Source organism: Cydia fagiglandana, chromosome 20 (assembly GCF_963556715.1).
Source record: "Cydia fagiglandana chromosome 20, ilCydFagi1.1, whole genome shotgun sequence".
Lineage (NCBI taxonomy): Eukaryota > Metazoa > Arthropoda > Insecta > Lepidoptera > Tortricidae > Cydia > Cydia fagiglandana.
The window spans coordinates 7,394,844-7,413,964 of record NC_085951.1 but is presented as its reverse complement, the minus strand read 5'-3'; the positions used below and the strand labels follow the sequence as shown (position 1 = coordinate 7,413,964).

Sequence of the window (19,121 nt, the reverse complement as noted above, 5' to 3'; positions counted from 1 at the left end):
AATTAGACATATAAACAAGCTTTTTTTTAATTAAACATCTTGGCTTAGGCATAAAATATTATATATATTAAAATTTACAAAATATATATTGGCACATTTTATCTGGCTAGGAATAACGTTTGAAAAGTAAATAATCGATACGCCAGCGTTCAATATAAATTAAAAATTGAATCAATTTATCAAATATTATACAAAAATCAAATTAAATATTGGTCGTTATAATTATGCTTCTATTATACAAAAAAATGTTTTCGGTATCCCCCAGACCAATCTTACTTAGTAATAAAATTGTAATACAATATTGCATCATTCTCATCAACCAAATTTTCTATAATTCGGTGTCATGTCATAACCTAAATAACATTTGAACCGTATTTTAGTCAACTATCATGAGGCAAATTGCGTTTTGGCCTAATGAGTTTAACGAATATTGTTTATATAAACTTATCCCTCCATGTCACCGACAAGTTGCACCTTATTACGTCTACCGAAGGTTGCAATCAGTCTAGCTCTGTACAGTGTCCACAATCCGGTTGAGTTTCGTTCATGACGCGCTAACTTACACTTTATTAGGCCTACGTAAAGTCCCAATCAGCTTGGCACAGAGTCCATGATGAGATTCCCGTGCTTGTCCTTGATACGGACCCGGCCGGATGCGTAGCGCGTTTCTGCTGTGCCGTCGTTATACACCAGTTTCACCGTGCCGTCGGGGAACTCGCGGCGCTGTGACAAATGATAAATGTGTTTTTTTTTATAATCATCAGAAGGCCTACCGCGAACCACGTTCGACGTATTGCCTCTCTGTAGCACTTGTTAATTCTTAGGTAAGTGTGACAGGGAGGTAACACGTCGAACGTGGTTCGCGGTAGGCCCTCAGAGATCTAAGGTTGCCTCCAGAATCTCGCGAACTAAATTGACAGGTCAATGTGCACAAATGATACCACAGTTTGGCCAGTGTTGTTCATATCGATATTTTTTAAAAAGTTTGAATTAGAGAATATCGCGAAAATTCACCGCTAGCGGCGCTACTGTTGCGCGGTCAGTTAAAATGTATCTTTAAGTACTTAATTTAAGTTATTTTACAAATGTTACTTGGTATTTCGAAAATTGTGCAATTTTATAGTAATAGACACAAGGATATTGGATAAACATTGTAGGTAATTAAATAAATATTTTATTACATTTATTTTATTTGTTAGGAAAACTTACAGCTAGAGTAACAAGTTGTAGGTCACAACATAGAAACAGTGATTTTGGCTCAAAATACAAAAAAGGCCGACCCAGACGGGGAAATAAGATAAGATTTCTCATTTAATTTGTGTGGTGTGGACGTAAAAATTAAATCGTCTCGGTGATCCCTATTGCTTCGATTGTAAAGAAGACCGTCCCTAAACTGGACATTCAAGTTGACAATTAGGTCAGAATTTAAATACAGTTAGACCAAAAAAAGTCTGCAGCGATTTTGATAGCCCACGCAGTGCAAATATTATTTTAAACGTCAAACTTCTAAGACAAACAAATAACAGTTGCACTGCGTGGACTATCAAAATCGCTGCAGACTTTTCTTGGTCTAACTTTAATTATCGATCAATCTCATCTACCGGCCACATTGTATAAAATTAAATCACCAATTTTAGATTTATGGCGACAACCGCGAGCTCTTGAAATAAACAACTTTCCCCAAACCTGCATACTAATATTGAAATTTGTCAGTTTTGCATCCGCACCTCCTGATTTGATCGGTAACGTCACAATCTTCCAATCGAATCAACCACTTTTCTCGTCACATTCATACAAATCGAAATCGGTTGTGACCCCTTTATAATTATGACATGGGTAGTAAGTGCAATATCTTACTTATCGATATCATGTTATCGACATATACCCCTGCCTATTTTTTCTTTGCTATTCCTGGTATCATTTTATTTGTCAAAGTCGTGTCAATTTAGTTCGCGAGTTTCTGGAGGCAACTGTAGGGTATAAGGAAGCCAAACGCGGAAATGTGTAGTCGAAATAGTAATTCATAATAGTCTGGCAAGTCTGGAAGCGCTGGTGGCCTAATAGCGGTAAGAGCGTGCGACTTTCAATCCGGAGGTCGCGGGTTCAAACCCCAGCTTGTACAGTCGACGCCATAAATATGTTTACACTTTTGTACCTTATTCCTTTGTAATAAGGCGAAAAATGTAAACATATTTTTGACGTCGACTGTACCAATGAATTTTTCGGTACATATGTACGAAATATCAGTTGATATTTACCAGTCGCTTTTCGTTGAAGGAAAACATCGTGACGAAACCGGGCTAATAAGACCTAGTTTACCCTCTGGGTTGGAAGGACAGATGGCAGTCACTTCCGAAAAACTACGTGCCTACGTCAATTCTTGGGATCAGTTGTCAGGCCGTGACCCCAGGTTCCCATGAGCCGTGGCAAAATGCCGATATAACGCGAGGAAGAAGACTTCCTTCTTAATCAAGCCAAGTCAAGCCAACTTAATCAGAAAAAACACGGCAAATTTCAAATATTTTTAGCGCCTTTTCTACTGACAAAGTTGACAGACTAAAGATATGTTTTCAGTCACCTTATGGTCCTTAGTGTGCACCTCCACCTGGCCATTGGGGAACACCACGCGGCGCTCGCCTGACGCCGATGCGGTGAGCGTGGCGCCGTCGGGGAAGCGCCACTCTTCGCGGACGTGCGGGTTCTTGGGGTCGAAGTAGCGGACGGTACCGTTGGGCAGGCGGATCTCGGATGAGCCGTCTTTGTAACGTTTTTCTACTTGGCCACTGAAATTTTTACATCTATCATAGTAAAATTCGTTGTTAGTAAATTTAAATAAAGAAGTAATATTTTGATACAGATGTAGTGCATAATTGTTTTTCATCATATTTTCAAGAAAACGTACGAATGCGTCTTGCTATTTCAGTCAGTCTCGGTACAAAAAGTACCCGAGGTTGACTGAAGTAGCATGACAAATACGAACGTTTCCGAGAAAATACGATGGATAACAATTACTTATTTTATGCACTACATCTGTATGATGAAACGAGTTGAATTGTGTTGCAAAGGACGGTTAAGAGTAGTGACACTATCTTAGACAAATGTAACAAGGTTTAATCCAAAATAGGCACTTGCAAGAAGAATTAGATTTAGAGTAACTCAATTAGGCATATACCTAAAAAGGTTTTTAATTGATGTCTCATCTTCTGGTAGTAAAAAATAAGATGTTATTGATCGAATTATTCTGAATTTAACAACATGACAGATGTAATTGATCATAATATATAAAGTAAAAAAAACTTACTCAGGGAACTCCAAAACTTCCAATCCATCAGGATGAGTTGTATGATAAGTCTTTGTTTCAGCATAATAATACTTTATCCTCCCTTCATTGTAGAAGTTTTCCTTTACATCGCCATTGTAGTACACAAACTTGCTGTATTTGCCATCTGCGGACAAATACTTCACATTTCCATTTGGGAACCTCAGTTCTTTAGAACCGTCTGACTTCCTTATTTCAGTAGGGGTAAGGTCCGTTTTTGTTACACTGGTTTTGCTTGGGGGCTCTGGGATTCTGTTGTCTAAATATTCTCGGTTTATGACAGTGGGTATTCTTTGGTTGCTATAGGTATATGTGTGGTTGCTAATAGATATAGGTGACGTAGATCTGCCGTGAGAGGGATTAGATCTGCTCGAACTGGGTAAATAATCTGGTTCATGGTTGATAACAGTTACTGGTGATTTGCGAGTAGATCTATGACTTAATATAGACACTGGTGACTTGGATGTATTAGAACTGGATCCGCTAGGTTGATTACGAGGTGATATCTGCTTTGGAGACTTGGATTCTTTTACTGAACCTGAATTAGATCTATGAATAAAAAAGCCATCTGTTTTTTGGTTGAGATTCGTCTTTTCGAAACTGTGATTGGAACTTGAATAGCTTGTTCTAGCTTTGTCAAATGCAGGTTCATCTTTTGAATGTTCTTGAAATCTCTCCATGTATATTTTCTCTAAACTATTCTCATCTTCATTGTCTGTTGCATCTCTCCCGCTAACAGATTCTGTATCTCCTAAACTTTCATTTTCATGATCATAGCACCCATCATCAATGTCATCGGAGGTATATCTGTCTATATTTAAAGTTTGATTTCTTTCTGTTGGACTCATTACATCCCTCTGGCTGAAATACTTTGCATATCGAGATGTTACATTAAGATTGGGCACACTCTTAGCTCTGGCCCTAAGTGGGTTCTTTGCTGCAGGCTTCGCCCTGCTTCTGCTTTGCCTCTCTATTTCCAATGTTTTATACTTCATATCATCGTTAGCCACTACTTGGCTCTGAGCACTCTTTGCCTTGGACAACTTCTTGTTTATTTGTTCCAAATATTTTATATTTGTCATTCGCCTGGTAATGTCATTGCTGTGCTGGATCCTGCGATTCTCTTTCTTCAACTTTTCTACTTCTTCCTGCAAATCTTTTTTCTCCTTTTCCATAATTTTCAATTGATTGCGAAGCCTTGCGGTGACAGTGGTGTATTTAGCATCTTTAAGTCTTATTTCTTCCTTTAGGTCATTTATTTCTTTCTTCAAGTTGGTAACTTCATCTTTGTCTTTTTTATTCAGCCGACCTCTCATCTCTCTCACTTGTCTTTCGTAGATTTGTTTTTGCTTTGTCAATTTCTCTTTTTCCTCAGCTAAGTAATATTCTGATAAAATTTTCTCCTCATTGTACTTTTGCTCAAAGGTAGATTTTTCTTCATAAAACTTTTGCTTCTCCAAATCAATTTCTTCTCTCATTTTAGTTAAGTTTGCATTTTCTTTTCTGAATGTTTCAATTTCATCTTCTAATTCTCGGAGCCTATCTTTTAGCAGTTCACTAGTAGCAACTAATTTAGCATTCATTTCTGCCATGTTTTCTTTCATGCTGTCAATTTCTTTGTCATTATGACATTGTTGAACTTCTGGTTGTTTGTCAGCCTCTTTTGTTGTTTTATTTGTTTTGTTATGCTGGACAGCCTGTTTTTTATTACTTTTAGAGATATCTTGGTGGTTGTTGTAGTTGTTGGATTCTTCTATAGTGTTATTACAAGAACAGCTGCATTCAGATGAGCATGCTTCACTGCAACACTCTGTGTACTCACTGTTGCAGTCCATATCACTCTGACAATTTACATTTTTAGTCTGTACATCAGGGCATAAGGTCATCAGTTTAGGATTGCTCGCTAAACATTTCTGCATAATCACAGGGGTACTATCTCCTGACCATTCTAAATGACTACCTTGTAAAAATCTATTAATGAAAGAATTGTTCAAATTGAAGCTTTCATGGTCTACTTTGTTTTCAAGCAATTCAAACATATTTTGCTCTGCCATCTCCCTCTCCTGCCTTAGTTTCATGAATGTTTCATCGCAGCTGATATCAGAGAGAATGCTTTTGGCAGGAGACGAAAAATTCTTATAATAGTCACTTTGTTTGAGTTGCCGAAGGAAATCATCCTGTTCTTTTGTCAGGACTGCAGCCCAGGTTTTACCCTTATTTGCTAGTAAAGGATGTTTTCCTTTAGGTAATTGTATTTTTTTTTCTATTTCTTTCGGTGGTGAGGGTGGTTTTGGACCATGCAGTTCACAATTGCTAGAATCAACTGTAGTAGTTGATTGTTTACTGTTCCCCTGCTTTGAATCTTGAGTGACTTTAATATTGGGTTGTTTGTTGCATATTTCTTCAGGCTGAAGCATTTTGTCGTCAACAGCAGGTTTCTTTTTAGATTCAGGTGTTGGCTTAGAAACAACAATTTGAACATCTACACTTTTTCGCTTAGAATTTTCAGATGCTTTAGGATTTTTAGCTTTTACAGGTGCTTTTTTGACATCAGAAGCTTTTTTCCAAGGCAAAGCATATGTACTTTGTATGACAGGTTTGTTTTTCTGCAGCCCAAAACGGGACATACCTTCCCCTTTCCTGAGAAATGGTTTTTTGCCTTTCCTTGGCACATCTTCCTTTTGTAAGATTTTGGGCTTAGGTGCATCCAATTCATTTTTAAGTTTTTCAATGATTAGGGCTTCAAAATCTTTCTTAGGAGTCAGTACTGGCATGTCATCGAGAGATATTTGTTTCTTAGCTATAGACGGTGCCCCTGTACTTGCACAAGACTCCATTGGTCCTTGGGATGCATTGGAAGCTTTGCTTCTGCTGGAGACCGGAGAAGTAACAATGAATTCAGACTCTTGGGATAGATTAAGGACAGCGACGCCTTCTACTAAGTCCTGTTGACTCACTTGCGATTTACTAGAGTGGTGTCGCGGTGTGGCGTCGGAAGACTCGGAACTTCCAAGCAAGCTCCGGAATGTGTTAAAACTGGTACTTGCACTGAACTGACTGACGATTTCCGTAATGCTGGAGTTCCGCGGCGAATCTTGATACAATTGGCGTTGTTTAACAAGTTTGTCTTGTTGCAACAACTGTAGCTGGCGCAGCAGATGTAGTCGCTCCAGTATTTGTGTGGGGGACAGCGACACGTCGCTATCTGAGTACGACTGGTTCATGGCCAGGGTTAGTTCAAGGACACATTTCATACAACAGCTAAGCACTAATAACAAAAATCCCATAAAAATTCTAAAAAGTTAATAAAAACTGAGCGTTACAAATACAAACTGAAACTTTTGACATGACAGTGACAGCGGCAGCATTTCTCCAGTGTTACCAAAATATATTTTTAAATTTGCAAGAAAACCTTGCGGCAGTTCGTCTGCTCGTTTGCCTCCAATATCATCATGTCAGTTCAGTTTTGATGGATTGATGATTACTGCGGGTCTACCGTGAACACAGAAGTTTCATTATAAGACATCGTACTCTGTCAGTCTAATTATGCCTTAATTGGAGGAAAAGATAAATTCGGGGTAGTGTACGTGGTAGGTCTTGAAAATCTTGAGATGCATTGAATTAAATCGGTCAACCAAATACTCGTACAGTGAGGTATGTAGAGCCCATATTACTAAATGTTTTGATTCCTTCTGGCTGAAAGATATTTCGAAAATCGACATTTCGTTCTCTACCTATCACTCTTGCAAATTCAAGCGCTAGAGAGAGGAGTGATTATATAGTACGAGCAACTCGCCCCGGCTTCGCCATGGTTACACAAAACAATTATACACCAACCTCTGATTGAGTTGTACCAACTCAAATTACTTTATTTTATTATTGCAACTTTAACGCTAGAAAAGTATACACGAATGCTATAAATAATAGAAATTACGTAAACTTGTTACGCTGGCCACTTTTTATAATGATGCCACAGATAATCTAGGAATGGAGCCGAGGGAGTCCAAGCATGCGATTTATCCTTATTCAATGCTGCCAACTGCTTGTTTTAACAATACATACATATTTTAAAAATATTATATACACACTTTCAACACTCTAGCAGTAGTACTCAATCAGAATAAATAATATAAATATTTTTACAAGTTTTATACAATTCCATCATTTAATAACCTTAAATTCACACTTTTATAATTCTGTGTTGTCATATGTTAAATCTTATCATGTGTCAATGAACGTTATACATATTGCAACATTCAGCCATGCTGTGCCCATAAATGTCAAAATTTCTGTCCATCTTTATTCAAAAATCATTTGATTATTCACGAGCAAAACACAGCGTAGTCGTCATGTCCAAACGAAGTGGTTTCCATAGAGCCCCTAAATTTAAGCCCGAGGTGAAAGTGGTCCAAAGGCCTCCTAAGCCCACAATAAACATGTTCAGAACTGAGAAAGTTGAGGTTCTCCCTGAACCAATAAAATCTGCAGCTGATAAAAAGCTTTACAAGTAAGTTTTTACTAATTTTATTTATTAAATAGGTAATATAAATAACATTGATGAATCGTGAACATTAATAAGTGATGTAAAGAAGTACAATCATTTATTTTACAAGGTTCATCAAATTTATTTACCATAATTATGTGGTAATGGAAAGTGTAAAAAAATAGGCCATCTGCAGTAATAGTTACGTTTTTAAAAGTAATAGTCTACCTTCCTTATAATATTTTTTTCAGGACAATTAGGTTAGAAAATGGTTTAACAGCTCTGCTCATATCAGATCCATCTGGGCTCGATGTAGTTGATGAAGAATCCAGCGAAGAGGAGCCTAGCAGCTCGGATGACAGCAGTGGTCCAGAGAGTGACACACAATCGGAGCGCTCTGGAACCAGCGACCAACATGGAAATAAGAGGCGTAATGAGTTCAATGAAGAGAAACTGGTGAGTCTATTAAATCATGCGCATTCATTTGTTTAATAAATCCATGGGAATCTGTTTATACTTCTGTTGATTCATAAGATGATTGTTTACACAAACATGCTTCTGCAATATGAGTATTATGACAGTATTTATAACGAATGGATTTAGTTTTTTTTTATTTATTATCTTGGCATATGTTCTGATGATAATATTAACTGAGTTTGATATACCTACATACATTTAAGTTTACAACGAAAAAAGTCATACAGATAATTTTATAATATTGATTATGAGAATAGGTATATTGCCAATTTTCTTTTTCTGTAATGTCTCTTATACTAAAATAACAATTAGCCAATGAACTACCCAATCATCCTGTTTTTGTACTAATATAACAGTTTGCTGTTGTTAGTTGGACCAATTGGGGCATTTTAAGTTCTACAATAAAAAAAAATTATATTTGGGTTTTGGAACCTAAATGATAATAATTTATTCGCTGCAATAATTGATACCATTTTTAAAACCAAGATCATGCTTAACCCGTGGGAGACCCTAGTATCACACATGTAATACTAACTCAATTTGGGTTGTAGCAACTCAGTATCAGGGCTATAACCGCGAAAATCGAAGTTCGCAAATTGCAGGGATTTTTCTCTGTCACTCTAATTACGCCTTCATTGGAGTAAAAGAGAAAGATCCCCGCAATTTGCGAATTTCGGTTTTCGCGGTAGCCGCTCAGACGTGTGTGACTAAAGATCTATATGGATCAAATTGTTTTGATTTCTTCTTTCCTTGCTGTTTTTGTCTGTACATGTTCGTACATGTTTTGTGAACGTTACAAATTAAAATCTTTTTTCTTATCTTTATCTTTGCATCAATTTGTTGTATAATGGGCGTTCAACGGGTTAAGTGTGCACTTATTAATTAAAAAACCGGGCAAGTGCGAGTCGGACTCGCGCACGAAGGGTTCCGTACCATAATGAAAAAAAAACAAAAACAAAAAAAAGCAAAAAAAAAACGGTCACCCATCCAAGTACTGACCCCTCCCGACGTTGCTTAACTTTGGTCAAAAATCACGTTTGTTGTATGGGAGCCCCATTTAAATCTTTATTATATTCTGTTTTTAGTATTTGTTGTTATAGCGGCAACAGAAATACATCATCTGTGAAAATTTCAACTGTCTAGCTATCACGGTTCGTGAGATACAGCCTGGTGACAGACGGACGGACGGACGGACGGACGGACGGACAGCGAAGTCTTAGTAATAGGGTCCCGTTTTACCCTTTGGGTACGGAACCCTAAAACTGCTTCTTGTCAATAACAACAAGTCAAACCTGACAAACAATATTATGTTTACAATTAATGTTGTATAACAAAAAGTCAACCTTCATAGCAAATAGATCACATCGATTATTCAACAACATTCATAAAACATGGCCGCTTATTTCACTGTACACAAAAACAACTACAGAAGGTCTACTCTACTTGACAAACATCTAAATTTAAATTGAGTTAAAATTAGTTAACTCTATGTAAATTTAAATAACAACTTGGAGTATTTTCTCAATTTAAATTTATATGTTGTTTGGTTTTTCTAAGATTACATATTTAAATTTTAATAACATTAACACAAATAATAACATTACATACATGTTATTATTGAATGCAAATGTTAATTTCCATTTTCACTCCGTTAATTAATGGTACTTCTATATTATTACGATTAGACGCACTTTGTACGAAGTAGGTCTACTGTTATTCTTGTTTAATTTTTCAACTTCACGCTGTGTAACGCTCCACTGCCCATACTCGGGAATAAATGAATATGAGCCTTAAATTTAACCATATAAGATCCAAAATATTATGTCAGGACTTATTTTTTAACCAAGTTTAATACCAATTAATTACCTACGACATGCTAATTTTATACTGCCAATAATATACATATTTTCCGTATTTACCTATGCTTTCACTAAAACCAGTTTGCCGGCATTATTATGCTAAATAACTAGTTGATAAATTATAGTTACTTAGCTACTAGTTGGAATTTTTTGTTGAGCAGTCTAACGTTATGAGGCAAAATTGGAATGAATATGTACGACGAAGTATGTATTTTATATGTGCTTTGAAATGTTCCATTTCTGCTAATAATGCGTAAAATACTTATACCTAATAATACATAAATTAAATTCAACCTTTAATAATTCACAATTTTAAAACCAATTTCGAGTTTAAACCTAACTCTTTCGTATTAGTTATATTACGTGTAGTAATAGTAAGTACGGATACCCCTTCATCCTTCATCTTTCGTAGGTACGTTGGACTTAAGTGTAGGCCCAAAACTATTAATGAACTTACGAACTCGTTGTAGAGGTCTTATTGGAGTGTAGTGGTAGGTTAATACATACATATATAAAGGAAAATGGCACAGGGCCTTGAGGACGTTTATATCCCGTTAGTCTTCTTCGTGTATTGGCGCCGTATCCTATTTTTATTGTATATTTAGTGTCAGTCAGCAAATTAGTAGATTTCACGATATCCGGTATGAAAGGCACTTAGACGACGTCGTTGCATGAGGTGTTACTTTCACCCAGTTTTATTGGCATAGGCACTATGGGTAGGTATTTAATACGTGTGAAACGCATCGAGGGGAAAACTGGAAGCGACAACCACCCACGGTGTAGAAAATATGTAGGTATGTTAACTATCTTGGAATTAAACGTGTAGTCGTCGCTCGTCAGTAATATCTTATTTTATTCACTCTTCACTGAGAGAAAAGTACAACAAAAACACACTTAGAATTACAAAAATAAACTTAATCCGGGGACAAGGAGAGTTAACTAATAGGAACAAATTGACTTTTGCAATTTCTATTATCTGTTTGTTGAAATTATATTTGGGATTACTGAGCTGTTTGTAGAAATAAATAAACTTTACAGAAATAGTGAAACGTCCATAATTATTACTAAAACTTCATTTTTTCCCCCAGTACAGAACTGTTTTTTAATTCCTGGTGATGATTTTTCTCTCAGTGTTGCTTTATAGGTAGGTAATATATAATATCCTGTCATTTCCTAAAAGTTTTGTTCTCCAAAAATGGCCCAGTGAGTCACTAGCCCCCTAATCGCCACCATATGTTGTAGCTACAGCATATTTAACCCTCCCTTTCCTTTGCTCAACTCCAAACTTTCAGTTAACCTCTAGCGGTTACGTAAGGTTTCTAAAAAACCCTGACACTCGCGATGTCCCCCGCAATCCAGCAATCCTGATGACAAAGGACCAAAGATCCTGACATATCAGTTAAAATCCTAGCCGTGTATATACAGATACATGTTTTCGATCTTGGCTGTAGGTATTTATATTATTAAATTAACTCTATGCATCTCGGCAGGTGCGTCGGTCCAAACGCGTTCTAAAGGCATTCTTGAAGAGAATATGTATAAAGCGGTGCAAGGATTTCTTTCTCGGGCTATCTCTCGATACGGTATGACCTCTCAGACTATTGCCGTAGGTATTGCAGCATATAATAGGGTAGTTAGGGTTTAATCATTTAAAGTATACACCGTGGGAGGGAGTAATCCGACGAACTTCCTATAGAGATTTCGATGCTTTATAAAGTAGCGTGTAGCCACCAAATACAAATAATTATGGCCGACCGATCTATTCTATCGATTTTCCGTCGTTGTCAGTTGTTGTTGTAAATAGCAAGGTACGACCTAGGGCACGAACAAAAACGAATGCCGTTAGGAATACATGGTTAAGTTCGTCGGATTTTTTGCGCCCACCTTGTATACGGTGTGTACTTGTACTATAGTTCTGTGCACATCAGGGTAGAATATAGGTACCAAACCAAATCAATTTTGACTTTTTCAAAAGTACCCGGTGACGCTTGTTTAAAATGGGTTATACCAAGTAAATATTTTTCAGGATTAATAAATAGTTTCGTAGACTGCTGGTATTAGTAGAGTAATGAATGATTAGGGAAATCGTAAATTGACTACTTATACCGACTAATAGTCGTATGGCGAAACGTGAATGAATATCTGTTACTCGACTGTACCACTCCGTTTCCCTCCATACAAGTAGCTGCATAGAAATCTTGAAATCAAGGTCCCAACATTTATATAAGTACCAAATAGGTAAGTAGTTAGGTACCTAAGCTATGTTCGCTCCAGCAGGCGTATTATGGATGGTTTTATCCACGTGATAAAATAACTGTCACTTTTTAACACCGCGAGAAAGTGACGGACTCCGTTTTATCACGCTGTCACGTAGACAAGAACGACCATCATATCCGTACAGATACAGATACGAAGACGATAGATATACAGTTTGTCACCATTAGATGTTAGACATGACGGCGGCCGATCGTAAGATCAGGCATATCGTGAAATTCCTAGGCATATCGTGAAACGTGAAAATCTTTGACTCGTTCCCTGACGGCTCGATGCGGGAAATGAATTAGATCTCTACTAGACCTCAACAAGTTACGATATGGATAATTTAAAGATATTTGTAAGATAGATATGTCAAATTTGACGTTTCCGCGACTCTGCAGGTCCTCTTGAACGATTTCGACAAGTTATGACTTAGATATCTAAGTCACATCTAGTCGATATCTAATGTAAATCTAGTTGATCTATATATCGTCTCTAGATCTTGTGATTATCTCGTTTCCCGAATACGCGTGTGAGTCGACGGAGCCCCGCTATGCGGGGTTCCTATTTCTGGGCAGTTTGCCCTTCGGGCATCGAAAGCAACCTAACGAACCTATATATTGGTTTAATCTGACTATCGTCAAAACATTACACAGGAACATTACGATCTGCCTGATCTTACGATCGGCCGCCGACAGACATATCATGTCAGAGTAGGTAATTTTCTTTCGGCTCTTTTCATGTCCACAAATAATTAAGGATTTAGAAAACATTATGCACATATTTTTAAACCAGGAGTTGGCAACCATTGGGCTGCGAGAGGATTAAGTTATGATGACCGCCATCTAATAGCATTACATTTTTGTACAAGTTTATTGCAGACACTAACCTACTAATAAATATTAATTTAGAGTGTTTTTATACTGGCTGACATTGTACTGATTTCTATGATCAACTTTTAACAATGGGCGATATTTTTTTTTCGATATCAGGGTTGCTCTCATAACAAAAGTTACAGTAATGGGTACAGTCGCGTATATATATGTACGATTATATATCGAGTACCGATTGCACATGGTATTATTAGTAAGGTTCGGTTTCCCTGATTTGTCATCCTGATCTGTCATTTTCGTACACAAGTAGTCCAAAAGCAGGATGATTGGGTAACTATTATATTGGCAAATGCAACTATCATTTCATTTCAGTACGTACCTGGAATACAAAAAACTTACTTAGTTCTTGGTTGAAAAGGTTTTGGTCGCTGCATTAAACGGTAGAAAATAGAAATAACGGTCTAGCATAAGTTCTACTCCATACTTGAAGTCGCGCTAGATGTATGGAGTCGCGCGTGAGAACGCAACTCCTGCTAGCAGTTCTGGTAAATAGTGGCTGTCATAAAATTGCAGTGTAATTATGTCCAGCCTTGCGTAGCCTAACGTATGTAAGTATATGTACTTATGTTAGTATCATATTCATTAGCATTACTCGTATTGCAGTTCACTGCTGGATATTCCGGTTTTACTACGTTTATTCTACATTTTTTATTTAATATGGCAGAAAAAGCAGTGGTTCTGAATGCAAGTTAACTGCAATGTAAATTTAAAACTTATAGTAAACTAGCGACTCACCCCGGCTTCGCACGGGTTACACAAAACCTTAACAAAATATTCACCTAAATCTTCCTCAAGAATCACTCTATTGATAGGTGAAAACCGCGTGAAAATCCGTTCAGTACTTTTTGAGTTTATTGCGAACATACATACACACAGACAGACGCGGCGGGGGACTTTGTTTTATAAGGTGTAGTGATAATTTCCATTGCGACATAATAAATAAACAAGCTAAGCCAGTGAAACCCTAAGTGAAAGCGTGTAGCAACATCGATCTACATATAACCAGAAAAATAACTAAAACAATAATTAATCTTGGACTTTTTTACAAAGGCAGTTGAAATGAAAAATTAAAATGTAAACTTTTCAGATTTCCCTAATAAGGTGCTTCACCTGTCCAATGTGCATTTTGTCCCACATTTTGCTTAATAAGAAAGCGAGACGCATTGACATTGGACTAAGATTGGACAGATGGAATACCACCCTAAGCCAAGAAAGTCTAGAAAAGAAATCGATACCTAGTTCAGGTCAGGGTTACACACGTTCTGTTGATAACAGTTTGCGATTGAATCACGTAAGCGTACAATAGCGGCAATGGAAACGCTACTTATCGCAATATTCTTAACTAGGTATTGATTGATTGAAAGAAAAAAACTTTAGATTAGGTATACTATTCTTCTATCTTTGATACTATTTCGAAAAACGGGGCAAATTGACAATAAATGGAATGTTACCGACCTTCTTAGAAAAAAAAAAGAAAAGAAGGTCTATACAAAACACAGACAAAACATCCTCCAGACTTAGCATAGTCGTGCTACCCCCTCTGCCACGCATACGGTAATTTTACTCCACGTTCGAGTCGAAAGTGTCTTTGTGTGACGTCCGTGTCTTTGAACGGACCAATCACGCACGGGATTTTGCTCACGTCGTCCCGCGCACCCCCGCATCTTTGGCATCATCGGTTGCATGAAATAATTGCTCTAAACTCGGTCTAGAGGATTCCTAGTCTATGATACTAAATTAAAAAATTAATGTATTCTCAAATGGATTACATGTACATAATATAGTATTTATTTTATAACTAGTTAGACACAAGTAAAGTTAAAAATAAGGCATATAGGTACCCGGAACGGTCCGTTATTAGATCCGTATAAAATAGTATTTAGTTTAAACATAGTTTGTATAAGTGGTAACGGAATAAAATCTTAAAAAGGCTTTTTATTTTTATTTATTAAAGTTAAAAATACCGTAAAAGTTTGTAAATGCTGTCTCCACTATCGGTAATAGCACAGTTGGTCTTTCAATTGGCTCGAGTTACGTTACTGTATACTTACGCAATGTTTGGACTCCAACGCTGTTGCGTGACATTCTCTCGGTCTCGGTTACAGGTAGGATTGCCAGATTTTTTTAAATAAAGTGTATACAGAAAAAATAATGTATTTCTTTATTTCTTACATATTTTTTGCTTGTTCTAGTTTCAGTTTCAATAATAGTAGATTGTACAACAAGGGCATAAAGTGACCCATTTTTACCCGAGGCAATTTTTTGGTCTGAGCGAAGGCGAAGACCAAAATAGTAGACGAGGGTAAAAATGGGCATTTATGCCCTTGTTGTACACTCTGCTTTTCACTTCGATTGCGAGGAAAATAAAACACATTTTTCACGACAATTTACACCACGAAATTGTCGTCAAGCGAAAGAACATAATACAAATACATAACCAATTCCCGCCAACTAACTTTTTAATATTTTTTTTTAATTTTCAACATGTGATCAGAGTTTCAGACGCTTGGTTTTCTGCCAAGTCAAACATTTCGGAGCATTTTTGAACGATAATCGACTCCAATTTTATGTGATTCACTAAATTTAATGACAGAAAATACGGATTTCTAATAAATTGTAGCAAAAATAAAATAATATAACAAGTTTTGTCATCTACACAATTTTATTGCTCAGTAAAATTGTGCAATATGTTTTAACTTTAACTGTTTGGCTGTTGAGACCGATTACCTTAGTCTTAAAAGAAAATTTTACTTTTATGCTCTAGAGCATAAAATGCGATTTTATGTCGTCGACGCACGACATAAAGGTGCACTTTTTGAGCATGAGAAGTGAAAAGTATTTTAGCATACTTTATGTGTTTCGTATTTCATAAAGTCAAATATAGTTAAATACTATATATTATAGTATCACTGGCAACCCTAGTTACAGGATTTGCTATTAGATTCCAACGATAGGTACCTGAAATTATCAACTTTAACGTTCTCCCAATGACCGCTTTTGTGAAGTTGTTAACACTGCGCACATTGTAAAAAAAACTGTAAAAGTGCTCTCTTATATGTAGTTGTTGTTATGCAAATGCAGGCTATAATAAAAACAAACTAGTGTGGTCTGTGGTCCGATTTGATTAATAATAAACGCGACCCTAAATAAGTATATTATAATAATAAATCCCATCAAAAACATTACATGTAAAAAGGTGCAAGTCTCGCAACGCTTCTACTCGTACTACAAAAAGTTTTGAGATGTAATGTGAAGCCAAGTCGGTTATTTTAATCAGTGCCAGGGGGTGTAAAAACAGTATCAATAAGATATCTTTAATTTGTAACACATATAATGACTATCACTGAAAATTCAGGGTTCTAGCTTCAGCCAGCACAAAATTACAGGCCCTCGAAAATGGCCTGAATCGCTTCGAGAAAAGGATGGTACGGCCGTGCCTCTTTGTTTTGCTCGCCATGGCGGGGCACTGCCGTGCCCCCAGATAATCATCAGACCTGTAAAAAAGTCAAACAACGACAAACATTCTTTGTGCTAACGACTAAGACCACACAGAGAAAAAAAAGTGTAAGAAAGTGATATCTCCTTCATTCAGTCAACATTCACCTCGGTCAACTAGAGTTTAAAGGTTTTAATGCTAAAACTGACGTAGTTCATAACCTTTTAAAGTAAGTTGGTCGGGTTTAGAGTCGGCTTAGGTTTAACTCAATTATGCTACTATGTAGTACGCACAAACTACAGAATGACGCGCGAGGCTAGAAGCCTACGTCTTATAATGGATTACAATTTAAACACAAAATTCACAAAATACATCGTATTTAGATTCGGGGGGTGAGCTAGCAAGCCGAAGGGGGTGCGGCTGATTCATTTAGCTTCCACGGTATTCCTGCGCGAAGTATACGTCATAGGGCCCGTGCGCGTTGGAGGGTCTGCCATCTTGTGGCCTGAATTGGAAACGTATGTGCACATGTACATTGCCAAAGGAAGTGCTACCATCTACCGTTCTCGTCGGTAACTTTTCCTTGTGCATAGGTTCTGCCATCAGTGCCATCTTATGGGTTAATAGGAAGCATAAACGACACATCTACGCCTCGCGCCAAAAATCTGACGGCTCCTAAGCTGCCCCTTATAGTTCATGCACGGGGCCTATCCTCCGAAGTCCCAGAATTGTTAGTTTCGAATTGAATTTGGAATCTTGACTTATTTAATTAGAGTTAAAACTATGTTTAGTTAGGAATAAAGGCTGATTTGGACGGTGCGCAAACTCGCATGCGATTTTAGTTAAACGAGCCCTTAGGCCTCATTTAGAAAATGCGAGAACTCGCATGCGAGTTTGTTACATTGCGGTTTTTGATTCGGTCGGTGGAATTTGACGTAACCAACAGCCCGCAATGTAACTAAGTCAGCCCCAAGCCTTGGGCCTCTGTGACTCAGAAGAGCATATAGTAAACAGGTTAATTATGGTAAGATTTATAAGTATTGTATTGTTTCAGGCGGCATGCGCGCTGTGCGTGGGCGTGGGCAGCTACAGCGACCCGCCCGACATACAGGGGCTGGCGCACTTCGTCGAGCACATGGTGTTCATGGGCAGCGAGAAATATCCCAAGGAGAACGAGTTCGACGCCTTCATCAAGGTGAACTTAACCTTGTGCCGCCCAATGTACATTAGGATGTATCACTTAGTTTCTATGGAATGTCAACCTTAATTAAAAACGAAATTAATTGAAAATACAACAAGAGTCAAACTTCCTTGGCTATAATTTTGTATGGTGGGCGGCACGAGGTTAAGATACAAAACATTAAGGACCAGTTGCACCAAGGGACAACCAAAAAAAGAAACAAGGGAGAAGGGGCAAGGGAGGGTTGCATTAAGGGACATTTGACAGACTTGAGACTGATCAACGTCAGCCGACGCGGCGCGCCCCGGCGCTTTATGAAACGTTCCATACATAAAAATTTAGCGAACTCTTTAACGATACGAACAGTTTGGTGCAACCGACCCTAAGAACGTCTGATCACAGTTATCACTCAGATCAAACGTTCGTGAAACTATAGAGAAATATAGTAAGAATAGAGTGCTCACTCCATACATCATTTAGGTACCAAAACGACTATTATTTTCGCAGTCGACACCTAGCATCGAGTAGCGGAATTATCAGTTCTGCTACTTGACAATATGCAGATGTAGCACCGACCGAAAAGTCTAATGCTCAACAATTTTCAGCTAATATTATAACCAGTACTAAAACTGAAGTAATGGAGTGAGCACTCTAAGGCCCACTTGCACCGTCCCACTAACCCGGGGTTAAGCGGTTAAATTAAACCGTTAACCCAGTGTCAAATTGTACTGGTAACCATGGTAACTCCAGGTTTAACTGGTTAACCCCGGGTTAGTGGAATGGTGAAAGTGGGCCTAAGTATGTATTTTTTTCTCTATGGTGAAACGAACCGCGTTTCAACATAACTACGAAAATGCCAAGAAGCTCATTGGTGATAGAGGTTCGATTTTATTTAGGTGCTCGTAAAATATTACAAGCTTTGCTTAGTTGGGGCTAGGTTGATCTGTGCAAGATGTCCCCTGATATTTATTTATTTGAGTAGTCTGCTAACACTGTTCTAAAAATGCATTTCGAAGAGTGAGTAATGCGCTGGGATTGCATGCTTCTCCTCCCCATTTTTCCATCTTGGGACTAATTGCGAACTCGAGTGCTATCCGTATTTGCTACCCACTCTTACAAAGCGCTTCGATTGCAGTTTTTGATATAAATAGCTTAAGTTTCGAATGCAGACTGTACGACCGTTCGCATATTCGCAACAACTCGAGCTGAAGAGAATAG

General features: G+C 37.5%; 2 protein-coding genes across 2 annotated transcripts in view; one reads left to right on the top strand and one right to left on the bottom strand.

Annotated features, from left to right (window-relative positions):
* Positions 1-48: 48 nt before the first annotated feature.
* On the bottom strand, positions 49-6,703 carry LOC134674622 (centromere protein J). The gene is made up of 3 exons (XM_063532740.1): positions 3,302-6,703; positions 2,579-2,783; positions 49-723 (listed from the first exon to the last, which is right to left on the bottom strand). Exons 1-3 carry the CDS (start codon positions 6,604-6,606, stop codon positions 592-594), a joined length of 3,642 nt encoding a protein of 1,213 aa, XP_063388810.1. The 5' UTR covers positions 6,607-6,703; the 3' UTR covers positions 49-591.
* Positions 6,704-7,560: 857 nt separating this feature from the next.
* The window catches only part of LOC134674573 (nardilysin-like), a 46,136-nt gene continuing 34,575 nt past the window's right edge, over positions 7,561-19,121 (top strand). Inside the window, exons 1-3 of the mRNA XM_063532690.1 lie at positions 7,561-7,826; positions 8,054-8,258; positions 17,778-17,918. Of these exons, the coding sequence (XP_063388760.1) occupies positions 7,597-7,826; positions 8,054-8,258; positions 17,778-17,918 (576 nt within the window). The 5' untranslated portion in view covers positions 7,561-7,596. The remainder of the gene's footprint in view (positions 7,827-8,053; positions 8,259-17,777; positions 17,919-19,121) is intronic.